General features: G+C 38.0%; 1 protein-coding gene across 4 annotated transcripts in view; it reads left to right on the top strand.

Moving 5' to 3' along the window:
• The window catches only part of rab11fip4b (RAB11 family interacting protein 4 (class II) b), a 60177-nt gene that overhangs the window by 14520 nt on the left and 24189 nt on the right, over window positions 1-21468 (top strand). Inside the window, exon 1 of one of the 4 annotated variants that reach the window (XM_023278501.3) lies at window positions 17666-18055. The exons of the other annotated variants lie outside the window; for them this stretch is intronic. Coding sequence (XP_023134269.1) covers window positions 17978-18055 — 78 coding nt within the window. The 5' untranslated portion in view covers window positions 17666-17977. Of the gene's footprint in view, window positions 1-17665; window positions 18056-21468 lie in introns of those variants that run through there. 4 annotated transcript variants of the gene reach the window in all.

Genomic DNA, 21468 nt, shown 5'->3' with positions numbered 1-21468 from the left:
GATGACAATAAAGCCATTCTAATTCTAATTAATGTCTCCCCTTTATTAGAAGTTTATGATAGTAATGTTTTTTTTGTGTTGTAATTTTTACATTGACCAGTAAAACACAACTACCTGTAACTCTGTTTAAAACTGTAAACATATTTACTCTGTATATTGGACAAACTGGAAAAGCATTATTTACTTGTTTATTAATCAAATAACTCAGAAGGGTGCTGTATGATGTTATGTACACCTTCTTTTTTCCATGAATTGATGACACTGTTCTAAAGTTGAAGAATACTCCACCATGGCTGCTTGTCAGATTGTCAAATGCTTTCAGAAACCCTGTTTGTCCAAGTTTAGATAGAGCAGGTTTTATGTGACCATATCTGACTTCTGAAACTGGCATTTCAACTTTTGCATCCATGTCTGGCCAGTCGTGCGGATGTACCAAAGTCAGCTGGGTTTGAACTTCTCTCTGAACTTCTCTTTTTCCACTTGTTACAAAGCTATTTGTGCCGCTTTTTTGTGCTCACAAACAAATAAGACACTTTAAATACCTTTCAAGAGACACTGTCTGTTTCCTTATTCCTATATTTATACAATATTCTGCTTCCCCTTTTTCCTTCACACTTTGTTTTCCAGTGTTGCCTGCTTAGACAGTCACAACATCTTGCACAAACTTTTCAAGGACAACCTGACCCTTATGTTTGTGAATTCCTGCGAGGTTCACAGCACAGTGTGGTGTAGCAACTGTGACTAAACAGGACAGATTGAGACCAGTTTTGTTTACAGCAGTTTATACCGGAAAGATGCATAAAATATCACAAACATCTTGCTATATGCATAGAATATCTCCAAAAACAATTAAACTGCTGTATATTGCAGTAAAAATAAAGTACTGTCACAATTTTTTAGCATATTCTGTAGGCAGAATTCAGGATGTAGATTAATGAACTGTACATATGGCCTAAAGAAAAAATCTATTGGTATTCATTGCATTTATTTGTTATATTGACATTGAGTACATAGATTTTTTTTATACACTGGATGTAATGGAAAGAGAGTTTGTATGTGAATAGTGAGTTTGTTTTGGTATGTCTGAGTGAGTGAAGAGAACGTGATGAGGTGGTGATGACAGCAGGGGAAAAATGGGAGACAAGGCAGTTAAAAGAGCATAAATATGACAATAAAAGAAAAGATAGATGAGAGGTGGTGGGTTCAGTGTGAATTGATGGATGAGAGAGAATGGGAGTTTGGAAGGAGATAAGAGCAGCAGATGAAATACAGATGAAGAGAGAAAGCCTGAAGACAAACCAAAGAGAAACAGCACATTAAAAAAACTGAAAAAGAAAAGATAAGAGGTGGACAAAAAAGAACTAAAAGCAGAGCAGAGTCAGAAAACAGATAACACCTTTATCTAATTTGTTAATGGGGGAGCCCGGTGGTTGTGAGTGACAGAACCCATTAGTACAAGTGACACTCATCAGACCTCACTTCCAAATCAGTTACTGGCCATTTTCTAACCAGATGGAAACGGGAAAGAAGGATATGGTCGAGATGAGCCAGAAACAAGTGTGGGGGTCTTAACCGTGGCTGCCCTTGAAGACATGATATCTACAGAGAGTGTGTTTACTGAGGATAATCATTGCATTTAGAAAGATTTCATTACTTTTGAGGTACTTGCTAGTTCACAGTGAGAGAAATAGTACATGCACTATACGTATTCTTATGTTATTGTCATCAGTGGTTGATTTTCCAATGTTGTGACAGTTATTCAAATTGCAATGCTTTGTTGTGTGACATTCATTCTTTTTTCATTCAAAATTGCACACAAGCTTGTGGTCTAAATAACTGAAAAGTGATTCTAAGCTTCCTAGCCTATGTGTAATAATAATCTATCCTCGAATTTTGCTATTTTGTTTTGCGTTTTACCCCTCTAGTGCTGAATTCCTGTATATCTACATTGAATTTACCACTGACACAGGGACTCCACTGGGATTTCCAAAATTTGGAAAAACTCATGATATCATACGAAAAAAACAGAAACTGTAATGCATCTGTGTGGACAATGCACTCATTCTTATAGTCATCGATAGTGCTGCAGATGATTTTAAAATACCCTGCAGAAAAGAAGCCAGTCAGCCCAATGCTGTGTACTTGCAAGAAAGTGCAGGCAGGGAGAGATCAATGGATTGTATCAATAATGAAATGCAAGGGAACATCCTGGGAAAAAATGGTCAGTGTGCTTATTTTATCAACACTGAATCTCTTTCATGATCATTATTGTGTTTTCTCTATTTTTTTTATCCTCCTTTTTGTTGGTGCTCCAACTGTCAGTCACCCGGGGAAAATAGTAAAATGTTATTGCAGAATGTGGCACTCGTTTCTGTTTTCATTGTCTCAGTTCGGCATCGTATTCTCAGGGGGTTTTAAATGGGCACAACATGGTTTGATAGGAAAGGAAGGGAATTACATGTTGTTGGTTTGAAAGAGCAGAAACAATGCTGCCACACAGCCTTTGGCAGCAGTGTGTGGAGCTTAGTTGGTTAATTAAAGTTTTGAAAGACTGTCATATATATGCAAACACACACATGCAAACACACACACACACACACAATCTGGAATAGAAACAAGGCCCAGCAGAGTCCCGCCAATGACAGTCAAGGACACGCTGCCGCCAAGCCGACATGATTATCGTGTAACTCTCCAGCTATAAGGGAGGACTGCTAATGAACAGAAATATCGCTCGTCCACCCCAAGACCTTCCTCTCTCTTACTTTCTCACTCTCCATCCCTCTCTCTCATGCAGATACACAACTGACTTTCTCAAATGATCTCACTCACTAGCAGTGGCTGTAAATCTAACCTCTTGCACTCATGTCTGTTACTTTATCCTGTTCTCCAGTTTAATGGAAATAAGCACTGTATGTGCTGTATATATACTTTTACATATTCCTTCTCAGCCTTGTTTTTTTCCATTAATCCCCCATGATTTCAGTATTTTCAACCACCCCATCTTTCCACGGCTATCTCTGTCTCACCCTCATCATCTCTGATGCCAGATTTTACAGCACCAGTACACATAGAAACACATGCAAGTAACTGTTGTTTCCACTTTCTGACAAATGATGCTTTTAGTTGAGGTTTGATTAGCTCAAACTATCACACGTGGTGATGTAGTGTGTTTAGTCGTATCTCAGGACTGTTTCTTCTATGATATGAAGAGTAGAGTTGCAATATTTAATGAGTCACATACTCCTCTAAAGCTGTTTTAAAGTTTAGTAGTAGCATTCCTATTGCTGATATGAGCATATCACAGAACATTAGATCTTAAGCTTGAGGCAGACGAGAAAAGCTAGAGCCAGAGAGGAAGCTGAACTATGTGGTTTCGTGGTATTTAGTATTTCTGCAGTTCCTCTTCAGCTCACTATCCTGAAAGTTAATGTGACCTTTTTTGTGACTTTGACCAAGCTTTGAGGCTTTTTTTCTATCTCTATGTTGGTGTGGCCACAGGACCAGACCGTCTGTTAGTGGACAGAGGTCACCTCCTGCCAGGAGCATCTGGAAGGGGAGCATGAAGCATGAGCTTTTAGACACACATATGCACACAGTTGGAAGATGAACATGTATAATACCCTGAATACAGGACTTCTGTGTGCTGGCTTACAGGGAAGCTCATAAATTCTGTAATGCAAGTATGTTAACATACTCTCAGATATTCAACTCGAGTTACATGGCAGTCAGAAAGAAGTTAATTTTGCATCTTAAAGTTGTCTTTATGGGGCCATATTGTTTTTGTTTTGCTCTTTTTAGAGCTTTCTGCACTCTGTTATGTTTTGCAGAAGGATTACTGGGGCAGGACTATCTAAGTATTGCAAATCAACCTTTGTACCTCTATCATTTACAGTAGAGATCGACTGATACAGTGTTTCCAGGGTTACTACCATGACTGATTTTTTGTAATCAACAACACTGATAGCCAGTGTTCAGAGCTGATAAACATGTGCAGTAAAAATGAAAATCTTGATGTTAAATTTTAGAATAGAGCAAACCCCAGCAGAAAACTTCATTGAATTGTCAATGGCGAGCAGCAGCTATATCAGAGCCTAAGTAGCACACTTCTAAATTGACTTATTTAATCAAAAGTTGTTTAAAAAATAATGGTAGCCATAATTGGAAAATTTCATAATATTGGATTCAATGATATGAAAGTGATAATCGATCAACCCCTAAGCTACACACTCAGTAGTATTATTTATGCCAAGTGACTACAATGTGCTTATAAATAACACATTTTACAACAAGCAGAAGTGAGAAAATCAATATATATCAATTTTCTAACCTGAGAATAGAATGATGTATATGATTAAAAAGCCTTTTGAGCTAAATTTGTGATTTTGAGCCATTAAAAAACAAAATGACCTCTCAACAGACCTGCTGGAACAACTTCATAGCAAATTCCTCACCAGCCTTCCACCTTAACCAACTGTGTTTGATGGAGCAAGGCTAAAAGCAACTGTGTTAGGGACTTAATATTGCACTTTGTGTTAATGGATGAATGCTTGTTCCCCTTGGCAACCCAGGTCCCTCAATCTGAGAGTGACCTCCACCGATTTAAGTGCTGAACTTTATTTTTAGTTTAAGCTGCAACGCTACAAACCTTTCCTTAAACTTAAATGAAACACTTTGTGTGAAAGGTGTACATCAGGAACCTTGCTGTATGTGTGAGTGTTGTGCATTAGTACTAAATGCAGCCATTCTGTCCTCACTTTCCATGTCAGTACATGCGTGGGTTAGTTTGCTTTGCCATCAGTTTTAGCTGCTCATTTCCAAGCAACTTCTCTTTCTGCTTTGGTAACTCTTTCATCATAGCCTGCAAAGACAGAACAGACAACATGTAAACTTGCACAGCTGTTGATTGTCCTTCCACCAAATAAAGGCGGAAGATTGAGAGTGACTTTGTTCAGCAGAACACAGAAACGAGCTCGTGCATGTGAACAGAGATCTGCTGATGTATGTCTTCATACACATGTTTATATAAAACACTAAACCACACATTTATACAATCAGTGGATGTACATATCAGGCGAATTGCCTCAAACCCATTGAACTATATAGGTCTGCCATCAACAAAGTTAACATAAGAGATTGCATTAAGTACTGCATAACACCAATATGCATTAAGAAGCAGCTCCACTGATAACCTTGTCAGGCATAGTCATTGCAAAGACTGTGTTTTGTGCATAGACTGAGCTCTGCCAGACTGAAACTGAATAAATCCTTAGAAGAAAGTGTCAAATAACTGAATTGGTGTGACTGACAGGATGCATTCGCCATCATTTGGTCTCACTTTGATAGTCTGATAGTCTTGATAGTTTTTTAATATGTTGTTTTACTTTTGTGTTTGTTGCTCTGCTTTTGACACAGTAAGACATAGTTGCCGAATAGTTAAAATCATTCGCTGATCATTTGATTGCTCAATCTAAATAGGAATAAAACCTGCAACAAGGTTGACAAGGTATTCATTGTTGAATCATTTTTCAAATTCGAATGTCAAACATTTAATAGTTCTTGCATCTCAAATGTGAACATTTTGTTTTTCATGCCTTACATTTAAGGCCAACACCATGTAATCTTCCCAGCATTTTTTAAATGTATCATGTGATGTGACGTTCCATAGGAAAAATTTACCAAATCTAATCTTAAGATTGTGATGTTTCAATTGTATTACATATCTCTTTTAAAAATTTACTGAAGATTAATTGCTTGCATTAACTTAGATTCTGGAAAAACCTGAAAAAAAAAAAATCACAGCTCAGTGCAAATTTGCGGCCCTTAGTGACAGAAGTGGTAAGATTACACTGAGCTGAACAGCAGGCAGTGCTTACACAAAACAGAGGAGATGGAAACAAATCAAGAATTCAAGTAGTAAAACATCTATAGTATGTAGTCACCATATTGTACAGAAGGCATTTTTGAGTTCTACTTTTAGCCATAGTTTTGTTGTTTCCGTAGAGGTGCATGAGTTTATATTGCAGTAAAAAATAAGCCCACAGTGAGTGGGAATGTGACAAGAGCAAAACCTGCATGCGGTTCACAGATATGAGGCAGGAAATGCATTAGAAGTGTTTGTTAGACTGTGAAGATACACACTGTGTTTTGGTGAGTAAAACTAAATAAACATAGCTTGTTTACAACAAACCTCCCCTGTGTACCTTTGAAAGCCAGACTTTCTGCTTGCTCAATGAGATGATAATGTTATTTTTTCAGATTGTGGAAAAGGCTGTTGTGTTTCGTGTGTTCGCCTGCTCAGATCACCCGGATGTCTTTCAGTGGTCATCACTCTGCTGTTTTTGTCCAGCTTCAAAAGTCTCACCCATTTCTACATCAATGATGTTATATGGCATCTCTCCTCTCTCTTGCCACATATCCTCATCTTGTACGACTGTTCAACTCAGTGACCACACATTTTTATAAGCATGTCTGTGTGTGACTTTTATTTCCATGTTTCATTCATTCTCGACACGTGTTTGCTGTGGAACCTATTGTTATAGTCTAAATGAGTGATTTTGTAGGTGAGAGCTGACCCAAATGTAGATGCTCTTATTGTGAAACACTCATCTGTTTATTGTTATTGCCAGCTCTATTGCATACATTACATACAATACATAGTATACTCATTACATGTGGATTATCAACTGTTGGACAGACAAAAAAACCCATCTAGACAGCTCTAGCAACACTGACATTGATAGGCATTTCTCAGATTTTTTTTCTTACATTTTATTTGCCAAACAGTTGATGCATGAATGCATTACAAAGCCAGTGGTGCAGATACCACAAGTTTAACTGCTACTTTGTGTCTGAGGTGATTTGTGAACTCTACCCCTGTGCCATCTGCATGCCGTCGGAATTATTAAATTAATAAATTACTTAAAATCTTTTGTTTCCTCCCCCCAATCTTAATTTGCTGTCACTCCCGACCTAAAGTGCTGGTGGTCTCGTCAAAACTGAGCTGTACATTTCTCTTGTTGTCCATAATTAGTGTCCAGACCCTGTTTTAGTCTTCTTTTCATAGCAGATAAACTAAATTACTTTCACCAGCACTGTTGCCCCCAACCTCCCTCTCTTTGCCCTCAAATCCGAGCCAGCATTTCTAATGTCACTCAAGGCTAATGCGCAAAACACTGCACCCCTCCCCTTTAGCCCTGTTTCTATTTTCTTACTTTACTTTCTTTTCACTCTGCAGCTCATGCTTAAATTGGGCCTTGCCTGATTCGGTCATTGATTTTCTTCACAAGCTCTTTAGATCCTCTCATTCTCTCCCTCACATAGCAGTTTTTTGTTTGTTTGATCCATGTTTTCTCCTTTGTATTCCTCACCAGCTTTCTATTGGTCCACACATATCTTTTTTTCACCAGCATCACTTTCTTTGTCTTCTTCTTTTTGTGTTTCCCTCTTTCTTTCTCTTTTCCCCCTCATTCTGTTTGTTTAATTAGGTCGCTGATTGTCCTATGATGTGTGGACCAAATAGAAAAGATGTCACAAGAACTCAGTTATGGATCACTGACTCCTTTTCTCCGTTTCTCCCTCCTTCATGCACAACAACACAGATATACTCACACACACTCCCACTCATAGTTGGAGTTATGACATTGCATCACTCTAAGGGGCTGATTCACCAAACTGACTGGAATTGATCTCAAGAGCCACTTGGCTTTAAGTGACCACATAGTTGAATTTAGCTTATTTATTGTTTAGTGTATTTGTTCATATGAAATGCATTAGACACTGAGAAAATAGAAGATTATTACATCTTTTCTTGTGACAGTTATGATGTTAAATAAGAGGAAAAGATGAGATAAAACTCTTATCTTCAAACACAGCAGCACAAGCATTTCTATGTATAAACATACAGTATACAGCAAAAACTTAATGCACCCCTGTGCAAAAGTATTCAGATCTCAGATGGCTTCAAATCACATCACCTCTCAATATTTGCATTGTTTTTAAATTGACAACAAAAAATTTTGTCAACAATCAAGAACAGATGCCTTAGTGAGAATATGTTGAAAATACAGGCCTTTACATGGAATCTCATTGGAAGAAAAGTGAATACAACTGTGATCAGTAAAGGCTGAGTGTACATGCGATTTCCAATTAGGCTAAGTGAAGTATGCTTATAAAGTGACCTTTGAACTTGACAATTTTGGACCTACAGACTGTGTCTATTTGAATGTCTGCATTATGCCTACACATGGAAAACAAGTTTTAGAGAAATGTACAAACCTTAGTGTATGACTCCTAAAGTTTGAAAAGGATACAGGAAGATTTGTGAAAAACTACAAACACAGTTGCAGCAGTAATCAGCAAGTATAGAATGAGCTGTATTATCAACAACCTAAAGACAGTGAGTTACTTTCACATTCTGGCAGTGGAAAATGGGTAAGTGATTCAGTCTTGGCACAGGGGTTTTTGAAGAAAATCTGAGTTTCTGTGACGGCTCAGAAAGTGTGAAGGACATGTCGTAGTGTCAACCTCTCAGACGACATCCAAGAAAAAAAAACTTGCTTTCTTTTCAACATTGACTTGCAAGATTAAACTTTGCTAAAATGCATGAAACTGGTTACGAACACCACAATGAAAGCAAAGTCCTGGCAGTGAAGCACAGAGGTGTGCTGTCATACAAGTGTGCAAAATATACCTGGGAAATGACGTTCATATATGGCACAATGAATGTCTACTGGCTGACTGGATGACTCCCAGTCTGCAGGCCCTTGGTGGAAGAGAAATAATTCAACTTGATTGCGGTCCAAAACACACTGCCAACGTTACACAAGAGTTTGTAGAACATAAAAATGTTGCCTGACTTGAATCCAATAACACCTTTGGGGTATTCTATAGAGAAAAGTAGAAAAACACACTTCATCAAAGAGCTGCTGGAAAAAAATGTCTCTGAAGAACAGCAGAGCAGAACTTTCCAGAAATTTGGTCTCCTTCATGCCGAGGAGGACATACTCTGTCATGTAAAACAAAGCTGGACATACAAAGGACATAAAAAGTTGGACATAAAAAATAAATATTAGAATCTCAGTAATAAAAGGTATATAATTTTTTTCGTTCAGTTCCTACTTTAAAACCTGTATTTTTTCATATATAAAATTTTTATCAGATATTTAAATTTTTGCAATATTTGAGAAGATATTAATTAAATATTATGTTTTAGTTAAATTTTGAATAAATATTAGTGAAATAATGCAAATTAACATAAAGGTTACATCAATTAAAAAGACAGTCTGCTATTATTAACAATTAATCCAGCACAGGATTCTCTTCGATATATATATATTTTTTTCATATTCATAGTGTTGCTTCAGCTTCAGGATGCACATCGTCATGTTTTTCAATTTTTTGTTGTCCAATTACAACTGATAAAAATGGCTGAACATGGTTACAGCTCTGACTTCCGTTGTTAAAGCTGTGAGGAGATAGGATAGCAGTGTGACACATTTATAGGGCAATTTCACACACCGTCTCCATCTCAGGGTTACAATAAACCAATAAAGGAAGTTTATACTTGCACAAACAGTTTCAACAGGTGTTTCAACAAATTTGCAGTGTCCTAACAGGGTGACAGACTAAAAAGCACAATAACCGCACAGTTGGTTCAAATCCTTTTTTCTATGTGAACAAGAACTGTGAGTGAAAGAAAAGAATCATCTTGGTGTGAATCGTTGCCATTGCAAACTTCCTGTGTCAGCACACAGGTGTCTTTAAAACTCCAAATTGCTGTAATGCTTTTGTGGAAGTGAAATAATGCTAAAAAAAAAAAAATTGAACAGCTGCTAATGGTAATACTACACTTGCTGTTGTGTATCACATGTTGAACTGAGTATTGGTGATGTTCTGTTGTGATCCTTAAGCAAATACGTTGGTTCTAAGACTTTACAGTTTTCCCAGCATTCTGTTTCACATACAGTATATGTTTTTGCTTTAGTGCTTTATTTCTGTTGCACTTTTAAACGGTTTTAAAACGCAAAGATATGAAAATCATAGTGCTCTTCATGTTGGGTAAAAGTCTAAAGCGTGTTTGTAAAGAGTTGAGGCTGAAAAACACAGTAGTTTCCATTGTTCCACTCGTTAAATTCAGATGCTTCATCCTCTGTGTTTGTGTGTGAATGTGCATCTCTTGTGTTTGTTCATTTCTTTTCAAAATGCATTTACATTCTTTGACCTTGGTCAGTAACACCTTTCATGGTTCAGTGTTTTCTGTCCTGTCTGTCAGGCTAATTAGCAGCCATTGTTGAGCTGCACTGTTCCATTCAGTTCACACCCTCCCTGCTCACAGTAACCTTTTAATAGAGGAAGTGAAATCCTCCATCACACCTCGAAAATCTTTCGGAAGCCCTGCAACACTTCTTCAGCTCTGAGCTGCAAATGCATCAGGGGTTTCAATATTTTGCTTTGAGTATTTTTGTAGCGTACAGATACAAATTCTCCCCATTGTTTCTCTCATGTGTCTTTCTGTTTGTCTTTCTCTTGTCCTGTCTCTGTTTCCTATCTCAGTTTGTGATCAGGCTTGTCTTTATATTCCTCTTCTTCACTCCCTCATTGATTGCTCTGTCACCTGCTGTCCCAGTGGTGTGGTAGTAGTTTGACAGATGGACGTATTGATCATCAGGCTTTGATCTGCTGTCATTCACCAGTTAGCTGGCTTGCTCAGCATACTGGCAACGTATCTGTGTTAGCTTTTTTTTTTTTTCACCAGTGATCACTTTTTGACTCAATTTTCTGTTCACTTGAACATTTGTAACAGTTTTTAACTTTCTATTTAAAAAAAAAAAAAAACATATACTATTTTGCTATTCTACCCAATACTGGTATTTTACAGATTTTCTGTGTTTTATTGAATCACTGACAATGAGTAGTAAAGTCACAGGCAAAGGTATTAATTTACATGTTATTGGAAATTAAAAAAAAGGCCAAAACTGTGAATAATGTCCACATCAAAAATCTGTATTTTTACAAAAGACAGTTTCTTCTTTTATTTTTCTTTTCTTTTCTTCTATATTTCTTTTAGATATTTGTCAATATTTGAGTATAATTATTTTAACTGTCATTTTACAGATTTGGACGTTTTGTTAAATTACAGATAATATCTAACTACATCACTGAAAACATATTAATTTATACCTTTACTGTAAAAATATGACCATAACTGTATAAATATCTACATCAAAAATCGGTGTCTTCCTATAAACTCTTTAATTTGTTCTTTTGCAATGTTTGATTGTAAAACTACACTATTTAATGTATTTAATTATGCCACAAATATAATTATGTTAGAAATATTTGTCATTTTCACTTTTTTCAATTTTACAATGTTACAGTATTCCACCATTTTTTCAAAATTTTTTTCTGACATGTTTGCTACCATTCATTTACAGATTTATTTATGGGATTTATTTATTTATTTTCACAGTTTAGAAGTGACGAAAGCTTCAGTATAGGTTAGCAGGTTTGTGTAATGTGTAATTTTCTACAGGTGCGCCTTGACGTTGCTTAACAGTCATATTTTTCTGACAGCACTTTTACCTACAAAGATGATTGAAATCTTTGAACTGCATCATACTCACAAAAGATGCTCTTGTTGGTTGTAGAGCTTGGTGCTTGTTTATAGATGAATGTAAACTGACAAATATACTAATCTGCCATGACATTAGCACCTGCCTAATGCTGTGCAGGTTCTCTTGCACCACAAACGCAGCTCTGACCTGCCACGGTTTGAACACAGAACCTCTGGGGATGTCTGGCACATCAGGACTTTGGCATTTGTATCCTCTGGGTCCTGTGGGTTTGCAAGGTGGGTGCTCTGTGGATTCAACTTGTTCTGACCCATTCCACAGACCCTTGATTGGATTGAGATCTGGAGTTTGGAGGTTGGGACAATGTCTTGCTGTGGTCCTCAAGCCATTCCTCAGCAGTTTTTGGGGTGGCAGAGGGCATTGTCCTGCTAGTGGAGGCTGCTGCTGTCCAGGAGTGCCGTTGCCATGGTGGGCTATGCTTGGTCTGTAAGAATGTTTAGGTGGGTGGTATTTGTCAAAGTAACAGACTTATGAATGCCAGGTCCCAAGGTTTCCCAGAACATTGCATTGTAACAGGATGACCAATGTCATTTACTTCACGTCACAGTGGTTTTAATGATGTGGCTAATCCGTGAATTCACTTCCACTGCGGTGGAGCACTGAATGACATTGTATTTTTTTTTTTATCATGGCTGCACATCCTTTTAAAGTAAATGTGTGTTCACATGTGGCCATGAGTGTCACATCCAAATGTCCATTAAGTGGTTGCAAAATTGACCAACTTTTACTTAATTTAAGCCTTTTGTTTTAAGCTAAGTAACTGTTTATTTTATATGCTGAGTTGTGTTCTCTCTCGATCTGATCTTATATTTGACACTTGCTTGACATTTTAAAAACCTGTCAGAATGCATTGTGCCCTTCCATAAACAGCTGAATTCTTTCCATGTGAGCAGAAATCAATACCTCCACGACTGTGTCTGAGTTCTCCCTGCAGGCAACGCTAACCCACTAGCCTGGTTTCATTCATATTACAGCCATATAGCCACCAATAGATTGTCATGTCAGGCCATAGGAAGTAACTCTTTATTTACACATTTGAGCTCCATATTTCTTTAAAGATTTTTTAAGTGACACCGGGTATTTAACTACTTGTGTTTCACTATAATTCTGTGAAAATCAATCATCTTGTTGAGAGAACAAATTGTCAATATGTCAAAGGTAAAACCCTTAGTTAATACTAGATGTGCAGTAGCAGGAGGTAGTATTACAGAAATCTATGCACTGACATACTATTCTTCTTCCTACTTTTGTGTGTGTCACATACAGCAATGTATAGAGTTGCAGGGAATAAGTGCTGAGGGTAAAGTGAAGAAGCTGATAATGAATCCCTGAATGCACTTTTTGTAATTCCAAATGCAGTTTTACTGACAAGAGATCATCCCTCTGACAAAACAATCTCTGTGCTTCATCCTTCATGTAAGTTCATGTACATATACATATGTGAGTGTGTTTGTATATATATATATATATATATATATATATATATATATATATATATATATATATGTATATATATATATATATATATATATATATATACATGCATACATACAGAAAATACAAATATGTGTCCATCACAGCTTCCCAGAATTTTCATGTTATATTTTGTCCAAATAATAGTCCAAGTCATGAACATAATCGATTTACTATCATAGAAGAGCAAAAAAACGCAGATGTTCACATTTGCTACAAAGTTATTTTGGACTTTCTTTAAAAATCGGAAGAAAGAAAAAGACTTAAAATTAATTAGTTGTTAAAACTGTTGACAAATAGTCAGTATAGTCGGCTGCGATTTTGATTAATAGTTTCAACTGTAGTGCATTTCTTGTTTTAATCACTTTGTAGGTCTGGTTTTGTGACACTGTGTGCGTTCATGTATTTTAATATCTGTACCTATTTCTGTCTGTCTGGTACTGTGCGTGCATAGAGTCTGTATGTGTGCTGCCTTCTCATGTAGAGATGTGGCTTAACAAAACTGAAATGTCATATTGTGTTGATGTATTTCTCTGCTCTGTCTTTTTCACCCTTTTCTTCACGTCAGTCTCACTTGTCAGATTCGTATTCAACACTTTTCAGTCATATGTACCGAGAGTTAGTTATTCTTGGCCTCAGTTTTCTATTAAGTCTGGCGAACTCAAGATAGTAGCAGAAACGATACTGCAGATTTAAGCTTTTTCAATCTCGCTCTTCGTTGCTCACTCAGTGACTTGCTCACTTACACTCTGTCTGACCCATTCCTCTCACCGCCTTCACTGCCAGCGTTGTCATTACAGTGAATCTCTCAAAGCTGCAGTAAGTGTTTGCATGTTGTGAAATCTTTGACTGTGAATAATAAACTCCTCCTTATTCTAATTTTGTATAATGATAGATAAATTATTTGTGATATACTATTAAAAATCTACTCTGTGAATGCAGCAAAGTTCAGTAGCTTCATCAGTTCGTGCAGGAATTCAGACTGGGGTTATAGAGATTATCAGGGCCAGCAGCTCTAAAGGAAATCAGTAGAATAAGCTGCAGCATAGAGTATCGACCACTCAGGAATGGTGGAACGAATGCCTGAAGCTCTGCGTATCCAGAAGTAGCAGCAGAGTTATTGGCCTTCACAGCACTTGGCCCAAATAAGCAGCCTACCAACCCACTGCCCCCCTGAAGGGTATCCCTACCTCGTTTATCTCTTGTAAAGCTTCTCCTGCTCTCCTTTTCCTCTCTTGTGCTGTGGAGCCTCCACCTCTCTCGCTCGATCCATCTCCACCCCACCCTCCACCTCGCTATCATTCGTCTTGCTGCATTGCGAACCCCAGCAGCTGGGTGAGAATCCCCACAGAGCTGTTTCAGCTGAACTCTGCAACATGCACGTTTGTTAGGTTTGTGTTTCTTTAATGCTGTTCTATGTGAAGACGTGCTTAAGGGTGAATGTGTGTGTGACGTTATGTGTGTGTTTGCTTTGGCTCTGCGTCCATTCATCTAGGAGGGGTACAATTCAGATTCTTCAATCACCATCTTCTCTTCTCAGCCACCTTTTAATACTGTGCCTCCTTTCACTCCATTACACACTGCTGCAGAAACTATGTCATAATGTTATCCTCTGTCTTGCCCTCTCTGAATGGCATTATTATAACAGAGTTAACACTTTGTGAAAGCACGTAGTTAAATCCAGACCCTTGGTCCATAACTATGTGTTGCCAGCTAAATAAGACAGGTAGACATGAATAGAATTGTAAATGGCTTCTTTGAAAAGGGAAAAGGGGCCAACCCTCAAACAAATTACACATAAACAAATAGCCATTGCCATTGGCTGAGCCACTGCCAAAATCTTTCAGAAGTGAAGGAGAAGGAGAGCAAAAGAGAGAGAGAAAGGAGGCAGTAGAAAGGGTGCATTCCTTTCCACATAATTAGGTTTTATTTGGCTCCCTCAGCTTGGATCATATCTCTTTCCTCCTCTTCATCTTTCTCACCACCTCTCCCTTTTTCCCTCATCACTCCATTAGCATGAGACTACTTACATCAAGCGTCATGATTCAAGCAGCTATGGTTCTCTGACAGAGATAGAGGCAAAGTATGAGTCATGAAATTCACACTGAAACACTGAAAATATGTCAACAAGCGGAAGGAAGCGGGAGATAGTGAGAAGGTAATAGGTTCACTGACGTTTCCGTGTAATTTTAGCAGGATTAGGTTTTGGCTCAGTTGCCATCAGTTGTTGCCAAAGGCTGCTGAGTCCAGTTACTGGAAGGAAATACAAAGTGGTGAAACCTTAGCTAACAGCACACAAACATGAGCATAAAACCAGATATGTCCACACGCCCAGACAGAGACAAGACTTTATCATCATTAAATTAACGGTATTAATTAGCTAAATGGACAGTGTAGATTAATGTTTGTGTGAGACAGTTTTGAAAAAAGGCAGTACCATAAAAAAGTAAAGGCATAAATGTAGCATTGAACAGGGATACATAAGCTATCATCCAGCTGTTTTTGATACTAGTAGCAAAGAGACTGGAGGGGATTCATTGTGATAGCTGTTGAATGTGTGATTTATGTATTCACAGCATGGGGAACAAGTCTTTCAAAAGTAAGTAGGACAATAACAATTTGGCAGCCAGGGAGGTTCTCAGATAACAATTTAGGAGAAAGCAGATCATAATGGTGGTTGCTGATTATGGAAAAATAGTACAACACAACTAAAACCAGGTCATCTTGTCGTCTTCTCATCAAAATTGATACCTTCACATGAACACAGCCCTACTGATAGTTAAATCATGCTCAGCTAAGTCAGTTAAGCTCGACTGCAATTCATTTGCAGTTCTATCCACATGATTCTCAGTTCCAGTTTGCTAACTGTACCATGGGGGCACAACAAGCTCCATTCACACTCCTCTCCTCACAAGGCTAACAGTCTTTACAATTTGTTCAGTTTGAATTCAGAATTACTCTACTAAGGATCAGCACCACCAAACAAAAGTAACAAGCATGACAGTCACATTCTTAGAAACTCTTGAGCATTCGATCCAAGTTGTTTTTGTATCGTTGACGCTGATAAGAGAATCTGGGGCCAAATCCGGCCAGAACAGGAGCCATTTAAAAGACACTAGTAGGGAGGAAAGCTCAGAGTGGAAGTTGAAAGAATGACTGAAATTCCCTGTGGACCCGAGATAAGAGCTGAAAAAGAAACACTATGGAGAGGCCACTTAGAGTGTTTCCCTATACTTACAGAATTGTGTGAAACAGTTTAGAAATGTAAAGGAAATGGCATATTTATCAGCACTGACCACTTTACTTTGTTTGTATATAGTACTTTGAGTCTTCTTTTTATTTTTAAGAGTGTTTTTTTATCTATTTTTATTATTTGCACTGCTGCTAATTGTCGTGTTCTTCAGACAAATTTCGTTGTACTTTTGAACAATGACAATAAAGTCTCTTTAATCTATAATATTTTAGACATATAGCAAAAAAAGTTTTACTTTTTAGAGTAGTTGGTGCAGTGAAAATTTGGAGTTTCCATTAATTTTTTTATGCACATACAGTTACATACATGTTATTTATCCTGGTTTTACTGACACACTTAAAGCAAATAAACCATCTTGGGGGAAAAAAAATGCAGATTTGGAGTTTTGGTCCATAGTTTCTCAGTTACAGAATCAACATTATCAGACGTAGTGTTTGTAAAATGATTTCACTCCTGAAATGTGAAAAACCTTTTTGGGATCAAGAAAAACAGCTTCATGTGTAGATTGACCAAAATGACCACAATGCATTTTTTTAGAGGATGTAATGAAAGATTTGCAAATTTTCTAAGCTTTAAAACTTATGATCCAAAAAATGTTATGCAAACATGTAAGTAAAGTGAACAGCATGTTGGTGGAGTATATTCACAGTACAAATCCCAAAGATTTTGATTTTAATGACTCAGAAAGCAACCAAACCACGATTTGCAATATAGAAGCTTTTTTATTATAAAAATGGATGCACATTAATTTTCTTTAAATAACTGAGTAATTGTTTAATCTCTAAGCTGCAATCATGTTGCCTAATCGCTATGTTTTTGTCTTCTTAAAGGAACAATTACAGATACAAGTGACTTTCTGAGCTCAGTGACTGTTTTAACTGAGTGAAATGAACAGCAACTGCCTTTAGACACTTTTCTGTCACCTCTTTCCTTGTTTAAAATGCTTCCTCCCCCTTTTCATCTTTCCCATTGTGACTAACCAGTATGTCTTCTCTGTTCGACCCAGCTTACAGAATCTGCTGCATCACCAAAGACGAACTGTTTCAGTTTTAGTGATAACAGTCACCTTCCTCCCCCACACAAGCACTGGCCTCTTCCACAGCACAGACAGACACAGAGGCAGGCAGGGCTTGATATGCAAATATAGGCTGAGTAGGCGGCAGCTGAGAGCAGAGTGTGCAGCAATGTGAGAACTCTCACAAGCCCCGCCCACAGAAGCCAGTTGCTAAGCAACCACCTGCAAGGGGAGGGAGAAGGGAGAGGAGGGGCCATGAATTCAACAACTGTTGCCTGATCTGAGCCCTCACTGTGTGAATGCCAGTCAGCCGGCAAAACCAGTGAGCGAGAGTGTGTGCTTGTGTTTGTGTGTGGCAGAGCGAGCCAGTTGCAGCCTCTGCTGGTGTAGGAAACGCCAGGCAGCCAGTGCAGTGTTTTAAAGTGAACGATACATCCTGCTCCGCTCCTCTGCCTCTCTTTGGACTATACCACTACCAGGGACTCACCCTTTGGACTATTCCGAGGCTTCCTCCTCGTCTTGCATTTGAAGGGAACACCTGTGTGTTGTTTGTGTGTGTGTGTGAGCAGAGACAACGGACTTAGCCCTGGTGAACAGGGCGAGTGGATGACTTCAGTGGATGAGGGCTTGGCTGGTGGAAAGAGGGAGGCTGCTGACCATGGACTCCCCTCACTAGTTAACGGGGTAAGGTAACAGACTGCACCCAGCCTGAATCTGAAATGTGGGGGTGATAGAGGAATTCTTGATGAAACGAGAAAAGCACACAGAGAGGAGTCAGTAGAGAGATGTAAGGGTTCAGTGAAAGGAGAGCAGAAACATGAAGAGTCGAGAAAATGTTGGGGGAAGACTGATGAGTTTAAGGGGGGCAGTGCAGAGTCTATTGTCCCCCTGGTTTGTGTTTGAATGAATGTGTGTTGCATGTAGTTGACCCTGCCTCACAGCTTGCCTGTCTGTCTTGTTCAGCTGTTGGAGTCTGTGTCATCCCTCTACAATGCCCTGTTTCGTCTGCTTTCCGGTGTCCCTTCCTATCATTCTGTCTCTCTCTCTCTTTCGGTTTGTCTTGCCTCTGTTGCGGTTCAACACCTCTCTGATGGTAATGGGATTAATTGGAAACCAGGATAGCTGGAAGGCGAGAGAATGACGGGGAGAGGGAGGGTTAGTGATCAAAAGACAAGTGGAGGGAACAGGACAGATATAGCATGTCCAGGTGTGGACTAATCATAAAAGGAGGAAGACAGAGAAAGACAGAGGTACAGCATAAATGTGGAAATGCATTTGCCACACATATTTGACAATATGAGAGTTGTAATTAGGGATCTTGTGTCTGGAAATCTGAATGTGAAGTGAACTTAAAATCTTTTTTGAAAATGATTTTTCATTTTTTTAAAATTCTAAAATAATTTGCTGGTATTGCATAGTGTTATTTGATGGTATGTATGACCAGTAAAATTCAAGTTTCCACTTGTTCATTCTGGCAGTAGTGCATTGAAAACTTGCCACAACATTGTAGTTTTACTGTCCCATGACTCATAGTACACATAACACACTGCTGAACAAATATAATATTTAAAGAGGTTTGATTTATTTACTGGAAATCCTGTGATGTTTTTTTAGCACCAAAATTAAAACAAGTTTAAATGTAGTTTAGATCATCTTAAGAAGCAAGCAAGAAAAGGCTTGATTTCTACCATTGGTAATATACAAGTGTCAGCCTTTTTCAGTCATGGCTGTTGACAGTACAGTAGATACTTCCTGTAACTTTTGTACCTTTTAATATTTGTCCATCTCTCCAAAAACATAAAGTAAAGGTGAATTTTGTTTGTATTGTCAGTAGCAACATGTGACGTCAGACACTAGTCTTTTTGAATACTCCTGGTCTGTGACTGGACATTACATAATGAGATTTAGTCTCCTTTAGCTGAGCAGGAAATTCACTGTTGATTGTCCTGGGCTCAAAACATTCCTAAAAGAGTTTTAGAATAAAATATTTTCTGCTTATGGACACATAGTTCAGCATGGTTGCTTTTTTGTAGTAATTTGTTTGTATTTCTTTAAAAAAAAAGATTGTCATTCAGCCAAGTGTCTTGCCAGTACACAGTGCGTACACTAGGACTAGAATAACTAGATTAACATGCAGTACTGAGCTGTACTGAATGAAAGGAGGCTAATCTGCAGCAGTTAAAGCAGTCACTCCTCTTTTTTTTAAATGCCTCGAGACTAAAAGAAACGAAACAATCTGTTGGCAAAACAAACATAAACACATGAATATCTTCTCAGGTCATGTACTGTAGTTATTAAAACAAAAATATTATTCAGGAATTTATCAAGACTGCCGAGAGGAGTTTTCTATCTTCTCATCATTTTATTAGAAATGTTTAAAATGAGTATTTTCAAACACAAAATACAAACTTTGACTCACACAGTTCACATGCAACCAACAGCTGACAAGAAACTGGGTCTTGACCACCTGCTGACGGTCTGCGGAATAACTCTCTAAAATGCCCTCATTCAACGGACAGCAGCAAGTGGGTTGACAAACTGTCGCTTACAATGCGCTTTGTTGAAGACTGATGAGGTGCTGTTTCTTCTTTTCTTTGGGCAAGAGTTTGATGACACATAAAACATGCAAGACACAACACACTTTAGCTGTGAAACAATGGACTTGAACAAAGAATTGGACAGAGAGTTAAGTGTTTGTTCAGCTACATATGAGTCAGCACCTTTTTTCATGTTCTTAAAGATGAATCTTGCTTCTTTTGCAATCCATGATGATACTACCGATGATGATAATTCAAGGGAAACATGAACCACCCCAAACACTGAATCACTGGACAGTGATGCTAAAACGATTAGTCTGTCGACAGGAAAATTAACCAGCAAACCGTTTGATGAATATCTAATACAACTTTCTCTAGTTCCAGCTTTCAATATGTAGATATTTTTTGCATTTTCTTTTTAAATATTTTTGTAAATGTTGCACTGCTGGAAATGAGACATTTGAAGATGATACTGTGAGCATGGGGATATTGTGAGGATCATTATCACTATTGTCAAACATTTGAAAGATGAAAAATGTCAACAAATAAATCATTAAAAATATAATTTTCAATAGTTTCTGGCCCTGCAGCCACTGATTGCTGTCCTTGACTGTGTGTTTGTTACAAACAGAGCACCTATGACTTTAATTTGACTTCTGTCAGTTTCTGGCAACGTCTTTGTTTTGATATGAAGCAGCGTTTGCCAAACACTTAAATAGTTCAGAACAGGTGGTTGACACAACAAGGGCAAGTGAACTCATTAACACACACACACACACACACACACACACACACACACACACACACACACCAAGTTTTGAACCTGAGTCTTTTTTTCCCTCATACCTTCATGTACCTTTCTGATATATCCGCAGGCAGACTAAAATACACACAAGTGTTTTATATGATTGAATGTTATGCGCCCACCAGCTGTCAGAAGGATATTGCATGCAACTTTGCAATCTACATTTAGGCGAGATTGTTCTGTCATGTTCTCAGGAATTGTCTGTGTAATTAAAGATGTAATATGCTCTTGGATTCACGCACACAAAGATACACAGACAATGCCCTAGGACACTTCAATCACTCATGATCCAGGTTCGTATTTCAAGTTCTCCTTGTTTAATGGGCCTGCTGTATATACACACCCACACACATGAAAACCTTTGAAGTGAAACACATGAGGTGGTCTTATCAGACAGCACTCATTTCTTGACCGGTAACTTTAACTGTCATCAATAACTGATTTTAATCCTTCATTTTCATCTTTACCTGAATATTTGTAGTTTTCTTTTCATTCAGTCAATTCAGAAAGAACACCAAACACTGTTTCACCTCTTGGGGTTTTTAGTGTGTGTGCTAGCAGGGTTTCATTGAAAATACCTCCACACAGTCTCCAGTGTGCCTCTACAGTCCCTCCCTACTTTGTCCTTTGTCCAGCGCAACATTCCAAGTAATCCAAGCAGCTACCTGTTTCACTAGAAACAAGTACTTGTGTGTTTTGGACTGGAACTTGTACAGAACGTGCAATGTTTGTGCTTTTCTAGATGTGTACATTTA

This window comes from Amphiprion ocellaris, chromosome 4 (assembly GCF_022539595.1).
Source record: "Amphiprion ocellaris isolate individual 3 ecotype Okinawa chromosome 4, ASM2253959v1, whole genome shotgun sequence".
NCBI classification, from domain to species: domain Eukaryota; kingdom Metazoa; phylum Chordata; class Actinopteri; family Pomacentridae; genus Amphiprion; species Amphiprion ocellaris.
The sequence above is the reverse complement of the archived record's forward strand: the minus strand, read 5'-3'. Positions and strand labels throughout refer to the sequence as shown.